At 32.6% G+C, this 10,759-nt stretch overlaps 1 protein-coding gene across 4 annotated transcripts; it reads left to right on the plus strand.

Moving 5' to 3' along the window:
* The first annotated feature begins 344 nt into the window (after window positions 1-344).
* Window positions 345-7,079, plus strand: LOC115714626 (uncharacterized). 4 transcript variants are annotated; one of them, XR_009687600.1, is made up of 15 exons: window positions 346-551; window positions 743-931; window positions 1,009-1,646; window positions 1,836-1,999; window positions 2,975-3,035; window positions 3,419-3,484; window positions 4,095-4,180; window positions 4,500-4,563; window positions 4,728-4,940; window positions 5,381-5,446; window positions 5,754-5,833; window positions 5,950-6,081; window positions 6,195-6,241; window positions 6,528-6,574; window positions 6,712-7,079. XR_009687600.1 is itself a non-coding variant. In XM_061115014.1 (13 exons), exons 2-12 carry the CDS (start codon window positions 790-792, stop codon window positions 6,065-6,067), a joined length of 1,698 nt encoding a protein of 565 aa, XP_060970997.1. In that variant the 5' UTR covers window positions 345-551; window positions 743-789; the 3' UTR covers window positions 6,068-6,081; window positions 6,195-6,574. The 4 variants fall into 4 exon arrangements, 1 of the variants encoding a protein (XP_060970997.1); XR_009687601.1 differs by having other exon boundaries at window positions 345-551; window positions 755-931; window positions 6,528-7,079; XR_009687599.1 differs by having other exon boundaries at window positions 6,528-7,079.
* The last annotated feature ends 3,680 nt before the right edge of the window (window positions 7,080-10,759 follow it).

Here is a 10,759-nt window from a genome sequence, read left to right on the forward strand (position 1 = left end):
ATTAATTTAGTATTGTTATAATTTCTTTGTGGTATATAACTTTATTACTACGATATATTAATTTTCTGTACTACGATATATCTAATATTGTTGTATATATTTAAATGATCTACTATATTTATTTATTTTTATTAGCTAATTTATTAGATTTGACCATATTCTTAATTTTTTATAAAAAGTAGACATTTACTAACTTAGTTACCAAATTTAGGACGATTTTACATCTCAACCCATGTTGATATTCTTGAGTTAGCCCAATATGAGAAGCTCAAGCCCAAGCCCAAGCTCAAGCCCAAGCCCAAGCCCAAGCCGAATCATAAACCAAAGCAAGTTTCATTTCATCTTTCCAAAGGCACAGCTTCTTCTTGGCTCTCTCTCTCTCTCTCTCTCGGCCATTTTGGCTTTCTTCAGTTCTGTCACTGAACTCAATCAGTGCTACCCTAGAGATTTTATCCAACTGAGATTGGAGATTGGAGATCGGATATTTGAGTGGAGGAATTCCGTTTCACTCATTCGCCGCTGGAAATAGGTGAACCCTACTACTACTCAAGGTATGAACATTTTTCCTCATGGTTTATATTGTTGCAGTCTGCAGTTGTATTGTTTTGCTTTTGTTTTGTGGTAGTGAACCTTATATTATACATTGAATTATGTTTTAATATATATTTTTTTTCTTTCTAGCTCAAGGAGATGATTTTAAACTAATTGAATTAATTAATAATTACTAATTGTTAAATTTTAGAAAAATCAATAGCCACATTCTCTCTGCAACTTGAAGACATTTAGAAAATGGTCAACAAACCATGGCGGATTTTTCCGAGGCCACTGCTGGAAACTGTGTTAAACAATCACGCTAACCATCCCCGAGTTCATCAGTCTCTTATCTTCCATGGTCCCAGAGGCGTTGGCAAAACCACTCTCATTCTCGAACGTAATTGAATCACCATTCGTTTCTGTGTCAATTTGTTTTCACCATTTTTCTCACTCATTATTGTTTTCTTTTTTCAGGTCTTCTTGGAGACTGGAACAAAGGCCCTCACTTCACTGGTTACGTAGACTTCGCCGAATGCATCAAAGATCATCACCCACGACACGGGGAGTCGTTTCCATGGACTTCTTGGTCCAATTGCCCGAAACCCAACTTGTCCGAATGCAGAACCAAGCTCGAAGAGTGCCTAGAATCCATGGCTTACCAGGGCGTTAAGCTTGGCACTATAAGCTCCCAACAAATTTTTTCGACCCTTAACAAATGGCATGGCCTTAGTACAGCACTTAGACGAATCATTGGAAGCAATAATTCTCCAAAGGCCGCCATTTCGGAGAAGGTTTCCAAATCGGTTTTGTGGGATCGGGCGCTTTTCGCCCAATCTGCTCGATATAATGCCAAAGAGATTGATGGGGTTTTGAGTTTGGACGAGAAAGTGAAGAGTTTGTCCATAGAAGAGGCTTCCTACTATAGGGAGGCAGTTGTGGCTCTGAGATTGGCAAAGGAGGTTATTAAGGTTCAGCAAGATTGGAGAGCCAATGCCATTGCCCATTTGAATCAGACAGGTGGGTTTTCGAGGTCTTTAGCTAACTCGTGTACTGACTGGCCTTGCCTCTTGTTGGAATTGTTGTCAATGGCTGCTGAAATTGATCACTTTCAGGTAATATAAGTAACCCTGTTTGGCTAGATTTGGTTTATATCATAATTCTCAATGCTTGTTTGAACAATTTGAATGAAGAGGAAGGAGAATAAGCAATGCCCATTTGAATGAATTTGTATTGTTCAGATTAGTGCTTGCCTATTTTCCTTGGAATTTTGATCGTCTGATGTTTTGTATCATGTTGGGCAGCCAAAACTGGTTATCAATAACATTGAGGTCTTACGAAATGCAATTCTAAAGGATGGAGAGTCGTCAGTGTCTGGACCTATGTATCATGATAGTCTGATATGGAGAATTATTGCTTTAGGTGCAAATGAGAAGACTCTCCCTGTCATATTTGTGACATCTGATAGGTACTTTCAACCCCATTCGGCTGGTGTTTTCAAAATTTATTATACACCATATGTTTGCACTTTGTATCATAATTCCCATAAAAACTAATTTTCACTTGTGTTATCATATCATACTCTTATTACTTAGAGATATTGAGGTTTCTGGAGTTTGACTTAAGAAGATATGAAATTTGCCTGCAATGATATTGAACATGTCAGAAGCTGATGAATAGAAAATTACAACACTATTATTATTATTATCATTGAAGAGTAATACAAGCTTAGAACACTTTTGGCAACATGACCCTCTAACACACTTACAATCTCACACATTTGACTTTTCTCTCATATTTGCACTTTAGCCACACCCCATACTTATAGTTATAGACTACAGAGGAAATCTCGAAATCGTTCTAAAATTTTCTAACTTTTAAGTCATTAACAAGTTTCTACTACTATGTAAATAATTCTAGAACTACCTATACTTAGTCTAAATAATTTAAAGTTTATTCTACAACTTTCTATATTTTAAAGTTCTTCTAGTACTTTTTAGAACATATTTGGTATGACTCTTAATGGAAGCTTCTTTTCCTGGTCTCATGGCATTTCTCCTTTATAAATTATAATTTTTTATCTAGGGGGAATGGCACAACACAGTACCAAAATACATCATAATTTGAACTTTAGATCACATTCATTGGGTGCTGGTGTTTCTACTTAAAATTTTCTCCTTCACTTGATTAAATTGACAAGTTATAGATTTATAATATAGGAAAATATATTTATTTCCCTCTTTTAATGATGTTGGTGTTATTTATGGAATAGTGTTATGTGCTAGTGGTGCTTAATTTCTGAAAACAATCTTAACAAGTCTTCAGTACATAACATGACTCCTATGTACATTATCTGTGATAATTCAGTTTAAATGATTTATCTGCGATAATTTTTTTTCTGAAATTTATGTGGGATTTTAATTTTTATTCTATTATGCCTCAGTTACTATTCATATCGAGCTTTTTTGGATTTCGGATTTATAGACATATTTATCTCCCGCGAGGTACGTTATTTGGAAGTCTTTACTAGTTGTTGTGTTTTATTTGCTTGCATGTGTGCCTATGCTAATTTTTCTTTTCCATTTGCATAAATTTATCTTAAGTTATGTATGCAATGATTTAATTATTGAATAATTTAAATTATTGTGTGATACTGGTAAGCAGGATGAATAAGAACATTTGAATATTTCATTTTCGCTATTTGACTTAAGCTTAATTTGTACAATGGATACACTCCATCACAATATATTGATGGCAGCGTGATTCAAGTGTACAAGTTTCTAGAATTGATATAGCTGAATGTTTGATATAAAAGATTAAAAGGTTGGGGTACCATGTCTTTCTTGAATTCCAGTACATTAACTTTTTTTTCTTCTTTAATTTTCAGAATTTTGGATGGACTACCCAAGAAGCTCACATGCATATGGTTGATGATTATTTCAGTAATTCAGAGGTAAACAATTATAGTGTGATGGAACCATTTAGTATGGGAAAAAAACTGTTTTAGGATAATCAGTAGGTAGTTCAAGGAACCTGATAAGCTCCCCTAGCAGAGCTAAAGTATAGTCACCTATTCATTCCCCGACTCCTCAGTTCCAAAACCTCCCTCACATTCCCAAGGCTAACTAACTTGGGATTCCTATCATTGCAATTTTCAACTAGACCGTTATGCTATAACGACATACATCAAATTCCTGAAAAGTCTGTCAATTAACCAACTTTGCAAATACAGTCAACGACTATAATGAGTGCTCGTACTTTTTTTTGGTGGGGGAAAATCGTATGCTTGACAATTTCAACTACTGCTAAGTGTATTTAACTAGTTTTATCAAGCACAACATTAGTAAAATGGATTGGGGGTCTATCATTATGTGGACTTCAAGTCCAACTTTTTCTGAATCAAGCTAGTAGACAAAAGACATTAGCTACTAACCATTTTGCTGATGATTATGGTTGTTCGTACATATAATTTGTATAATGGTATATGTACTTCATATCTTAATGTTATTCTTCACCAAAAATGTGGCATTTAATTGCCATTAATGTTTTTGTTAAAATTGTAGTGGAGAATAATTGCAGAGGTGCTCGGTCCAAATCCACGACATCTTTTTGAGCTATATGCTCTTAAACAAAGTAATCACCATTCGAAGTAAGAATTTTTCAGTTTCCTTTATTCTCAGATAGTATTGATAAATGTGGAAGTAGGACTTGAGACTTTGTTACCACAGATAGACAGTTTCTCTAGATTTGTCTAAACTTGAAGGCTACTGCTCTACTCTGTCTGTTAGAGCGCCTTCCTCTTGTTTTTTCCCCCACCTAAATTGTATGAATCCTCATTTCACAATACAGAAGCTGTTTTTTTTCTTTTTTTATTTTTCTCTGCTTCCTAGCTACTGTGTGGACATTTTATAACAAGCTCTGGTGCTATGCTGCTTATAAAATTTTACCTGTGTTTTCTTGAATTATAGGATAATGGGCGACAGAGCTATGTCATTTGAGGATATTGTAGATTCATATTTAGCCTATTTGCAAGTAAGTTAAAAATAATTATCTTTTTCTCTTTTCTCTCTACTCTCATCTGCATAGAAATATTATTTAAAAATTAAAGTATAATAAATACTATTAGAAATAAAAATTTAGAAAATATTCCAACTACTAATGTTTTAATTCTTCAACTCTATGTCAATTACTCTTAGCTAAATGTGGTGAATCCTGCTATGGATAGAGCATTGGAATTGCTGCAGAAGTTTGCTGCTGATGCCCGAAGTGGAAAAATTTCGGAAGATAAATTACGGTTTGGTGCGCCTTGGAGGCATCCTCCACAAAAGAATGATGCCACTATGCGGTTTGAGTGGGCAAAGATTCAGCTGATGGATTTTTTGATGTCTCTAGTCAAGGCTGATTTCGGGGTATGTTGTCTTTGGTTTCTATTGTATATGTCCTTCTAGAAACTAATGGTGGTTTATTGAAGTTACTAACGACCTAATTTTTTGATGTCTCTAGTCTTACGTTTTTTGTTCCCTCCCTTCTTTTTTGCTTCTACTCCATCAAAATCAATGGATTCTTTTATTATCAAATTTGCAGTGACCTATATCAGATAAAATCTCACCTATTTCTACCCCAATTCCAATTGTTGTAGGGAATATCTCCTACTTCCATTCTCATTCTTATTTATTTAGAGAATGAGTTTTGTGTGAAACAAAGGAATTGTAGTCATTAATACAAAACACGAAGAAAAGCCATGCATTACAATTATTTCTATAGTATGACACTATAAATATATAGTATTATTATTTTTATGTGCTCTCTTGGCCTTTCTTTTCTAATATTTTTTCCCTACTTGTTGCAGCTTAATTATATGGCTGATTGGAGCCTGGAAATCTTTGAAGATCCTTGTGCTGCTGCATTAATAGAGGTGCACTTCTACTCTTTGATGAGTTTTGCCTCATGGATTTTATCATCCCAATGCTGTTTATATAATTTTAATTTGCCGGGATCTGCACGCTTAATTTAAATGTTCATCAAGATCCAGATTTTTCAATCACAATTATGGGATTAACTTGAGTATCTTATGTTTGATCTCTTCTTTTGCACATACTTAAGTTTAATACCGAAACTAGAAGATGTGCATTCCATATTTATTCTTCTAAACCAAGCAATTAGCTAGTTCTCTATGGTCTTTTTCCAGAAGAATGAGTATTTTTTCCCTTTTCTTTTTGAAGGTTGGTTTGCTCTATAGCCAACGAGATCCATCTTTCATTCGCCCTGTATCAAGAGGAATTGAGAGGTGTCTTGTTAGATGGTAAGTCTTCTTTTGTTTGAACTTTTAAGTATTGAAGTTATTGCGGAAATATTTTTTTATTTTTTGAATAGAGTTATTTCGGAAGTATTAAATGCATCCCTACTGATTGATCACAGGCTTGTCCTAGAGCGGATTCAAATGAGTTATCAGAAGATAGTTCGGTACCGGTGGCAACGACTAGCACGAGGTCGCAGCTATCGTCATTTGTTGCTGCAACTGGGCTATAAATATTGAAATAGTTAGACTAGGTACATTGCTTAAATATTTAAACTATTGATATAAAATCTGACTCCATGACACATTAAAGTTAGCATTAAGAAAAAATCCTAGTATAATCAAATTTAAATTTTGTACATTACAGGTTTCTATTGGCAAAGTGAGGTTTCTCATTGAGGTTTACATAGATATGTAAGTCTGTTCCTTCCATTCATTATGGCATATAATCCATCTTTTTGTTCATTTCACTTGTTGGGGGCAGTATATAAAGAAGATTTAAATACTTGCTAACTTAAATCAAATTCTCTTTAATAATAATTGGTGATGATATGAAATAAACATGTTAGCTTAATGTTATTTTACTACAACAATATTTAGTATTTACTGTCATCTTAAATAACACAAGCACGTTTTGTCTGGTGGTATGAGGCAACATGTTTATTGTGTTCACACAATTTTTCTACTCATTTTTTGACAGCATGCGAAGAGTGGTAACAACTACACAGATCGATCACAATGAATATCGTAAGAATTTTTTTACTCAGCTTCCAACAGAGTTAAGTTATTAGTAGCCATTCTGATTAGTTGAGGTTCATCATCTTTTCACATACACAAAAATACATTACTCATGTCAAAATTTGTATCAAAATAATGTTCGACAGAAAAATGAGCTCCCCCTCGCCCCTAGTTGTTGGGTGAGTTTATATGTGGAATTCAATACAAGGGGTGATTTTCCCTTGCGTAACTCCCTGTTAAAATGGCGTCGAGCAAACCCTAAGTCTCACGCTTTTGAAGATTGATATGAAGACAATACTCTAAGGCAAAATTAGTTTTGGTATTAGAGGGTGAGATCTGTTCCAAATAACTCATGGCTGATTTTTGAGGAATTCTCGTATTGGTATTGGGGTTTGTAAGAATTTCATACTTCATTTTCCAAAGATGTATAGTGGAAGCACTCTTGAAACTTATTCTTTAATTGGTTACTCATGAATGATGCAATAAGAGTAATGGTTTTTTTTTTTTTTTTCAATTATTTTATTATTATTTTTAACTTGCTATGAATTTTTTATTCAATTTCGTTACTTGCAATCAGGGACAACAACAAATTATAATAATAAACCATTTGTGACTAAACTTAATCTAATTAAAGAGAATAAATTTTAAGAATTGTTTGATGAATGCAAAGATGAGATGTTAATATTGGAACGTTGTAAGTGTGGATCAGCATCACCATGAGTAGAAGGTGTAGGAGGTTGTTGTTTTAGATCTTAATTAATGTTTTTTAGGTGCTAATTAGTAATTACTATGAAGTTTAAAATCTTTTAGTTAATTTTAAGTGAGGTGGAACCCTTTGTTTCCACCACAAACCTTACTAATTTGATCTGAACTTAATTTGTGTTTGCTTAGTTAGATTTTAAATATATATGTTCTTTTGTCAAAAATTTGTTTCAGATGGAATTTTTAAGTGTGACATATATAATTTCATGCATAAATGGAGGCTAGCTATGATTTAATTTATAATTGGTACGATATTTGTGTCCTAATATGAGTCTTAATTAACCATTTAATCCGAGTTTCAAAACAGAAGTGTAAAGCTACTCGAACTATCTAACTTAACAGAAAAAACTAATTGCCGACTGGTAAAACAGTTGAGGTTTTTGCTAAAAGTGTTTTAGTTTCATGAGTAGATTATTGTACTTATAATTAGTTGCTTCAACTCTTATCTTCAATTCTCCTCGTGGATTAATTTTTGATAAATGATTTTTTTGGTATTATGATGTAATTACTTTGAGGAGGTGTATTAACTTTACAAATGGAAGAGGAATACATAAAGGAGCAAATAATCAACTGGATCATCATATGGTAATTCTTCTCTCAAGGGTTGTTTGAGAATTCTTCTCTCAAGGGTTGTTCGAAACCTACCACATTAAAAAAGGCTTGGCCCTTTAAAGGTTAGCTACTGTAAGGGGTGTCATTTGTGTGATAAAAATTCTAGAAGTGATTAGCGATGACTCAGTTAAGGGATCCTGAAGTATAAAATCTCTATAGCTGATACGCAGTTCTCAGAATTGACAAAATAATTAGAGGAGTGGGGAAGAGATCTGCACTACGTGATTTCCTTTTTAATTAAAGAAAAAAAAAATTAATTTGAGGATTCAAATGCTTTAATTAGTTTGCATTATTTTTGTCCCATCTTTTCAATTAATTTTATATATCATTTGGGAGGTTCTTTGCTCATTTTATTTGTTATATACTTTTATGCTTATATATGTTTGCATTATTTTTGTCCCATCTTTTCAATCAATTTTGTATATCATTTGGCAGGTTCTTTGATCATTTTAATTTGTTATATACTTTTATGCTTATCTCATATTTGGGTGAAAGTCCCAAATTTTAGCTTCATTTATATTCTGCCATATATAATAAGTGGCAATCAAAGAAAATGTGCTCTATTGTTTCCTCATCTTTTCCACATACTAACTAGGCAGTCACGAAATCTGCCTGTTAACCAAATTTTTAAACTTTTCATTCACTTGCACGATATACATTTCCAATTAGGTGGTCCTTGAAATTTAATAAGACATATGAAAAAAAAAAAATTGAGTCCTTATTTAAAAAATTCTAGTATTTTTTAAAATCGTAAAAAATATCTAAATTTAAAAGAAGAATTTTTTTTTTGGAGTCTCTAAACTAGGTATGTTCTAAGTCCGGTGTCGAGCCTACGGTCAATACCAACTATTTGTTTTATGGCGGAGTTGTGACAGTCAGTAGTCCCGTGATCCGTAAGGGGAAACACCGGGTAAGTTGTACAATCCCACACCGCCTGAGGAAGGTCAAGTGGGATGATTCTGAGACTGTGTAGGTATGGGACTACATAGTTGTAGAGGGCTTAAATGGATTGATTGGTACTACCTATGTCAACAAAGTGCATCTTGTTTTCGGTAGCCCATCACGAAAGAACTCCACAGTTAAGTGTGCTTGGCTTGGAGCAATTTCAGGATGGGTGACCTCCTGGGAAGTTTTCCTAAGAAGCGTGTGAGTGAAGACAAAGCACACTGAAAACACTCGTGTTGATCTGTATGGTCAGTCATCAGTCCATGAAGCAGCCAGAGTGGCGTACTCGTGTATAAGAGTCATTAGTCCGTGGGTGTAAAGGCCCAATAAAGGCTTAAAGCGGGAATGTTACAGGAATCAGGTCTAAACTAAAGCGGACTAGGTGAGAGCCTAAAACCCACCAAACCCATAAGCACAAAAAAGTCATATTAAAAATACATATTTTTTAATACTTTTAAAAAATACAATTTTTTTTTTTTCAAAAATGGCCTAATAATTTTGTTGCTACCGAGAACCTAATTAGTTTTAGGGTCGACGGGTTGTTTCAGGAACAAGTATGTCTACCAACACACATCCCTCAAGTAGACATTGTGAATCAACTTAACCCATAAACTATCTAGTTTGGTTGCAATGACTATTCAAACATAAGCTACTAGAATTGAGCCAAAATGTAAAGATTCTTAGGGATTTAATTGCTAGGAAAAAACATTTAAAAGACTTAAGTGATAAATCTAGTCAAGTTTGAGGATCCAAATGCTAATAAGATTAAGATGGATTTAGAAAAATGAAGTACATGACATTAGCAATGGCCACCTGCCCCAATCTATATATTACTTGGCCTCCAAGTTAGTTTTTGATGACATACAAAACAACCTCATGCATGAAAAGCTCTCACGTGCTCAATTTTTCAGCCACTTCACTAACTTAGATTATTTCTCATATTAAATATTTATAAGAATTTAAGATAAGATAAATGAGATATTTTATCTCAAAATTAATTAATAATAAAAAAAGTAATTTATTCATTTTATATATAATATTTTATTTTCACACATTAGTAATATGCGACTTATTTTAATATACCTCCTCACGTTTGGAAATTAGAAAGTGTAAGTTTAATAAACGATCTTTATAGCTGACGTGATATTTGAAAGAATTCCAAACGAAATTGAGAAATTTGTAAATGTACACATCGAGAAATTTGTAGAGTTTAAAACATGTTAAGGACCCTAATATTGAAAACTGACACACATTAGTCGAAAAATCCCAAATAAAAGTTAAAGGGGATCAGACAACAGAAGTTTTAAGTTTAGCTCTAATACCATGTTACAATTTAGAATGAAAGAAACTAAAATGCATGAGGTTCTATCTCAAAATATGAGAATAGTAACTCATTCATCTTATATATGTTATTTTATTTCTATATATTTAGTAATATTAGCTTTAATAATATTATAAATATTATTTTTATTTATAAGTATCAGGGTTAAATTATTATTGATTACTTGATAAAATGTTAATACAATAATAAATACATTATATGAATTTCTAATAGTGACTAAATAATTTTTTTGAATATTAATTATATAAATTCAAAATTAATTAGTGTACAATAATAAATAAATTATATGAATTTTTTAAGTAAAAATTAAATTATATTTATTATATGATTGAGTCTAATTATTAAAAGTATAAATTAATTAAATTACACTTTTGAATAAATAATGATAATATTCAAAAGAAGGAACTTTAAATCTTTTTTATTATTATAAAAAGTTCTCACCAAAAGACAAAAAAGACAAAGTATAAAGTTTTTGAGGGATTAAATAATCAATTTTTTTTGTAAAGGGACTAACTTATCCAAAAAGACGTAAA

This window comes from Cannabis sativa, chromosome 4, assembly GCF_029168945.1.
Source record: "Cannabis sativa cultivar Pink pepper isolate KNU-18-1 chromosome 4, ASM2916894v1, whole genome shotgun sequence".
Lineage (NCBI taxonomy): Eukaryota > Viridiplantae > Streptophyta > Magnoliopsida > Rosales > Cannabaceae > Cannabis > Cannabis sativa.

What these genes read in the sequence shown, in the direction of transcription:
- LOC115714626 (XM_061115014.1), top strand. Translation starts at nt 790, where the DNA reads ATGGTCAACAAACCATGGCGGATTTTTCCGAGGCCACTGCTGGAAACT. An exon ending in ACATATTTATCTCCCGCGAG is followed by an intron (nt 3,036 to 3,418) that starts GTACGTTATTTG and finishes TTTAATTTTCAG; the next exon opens with AATTTTGGATGGACTACCCA. An exon ending in GAGAGGTGTCTTGTTAGATG is followed by an intron (nt 5,834 to 5,949) that starts GTAAGTCTTCTT and finishes GATTGATCACAG; the next exon opens with GCTTGTCCTAGAGCGGATTC.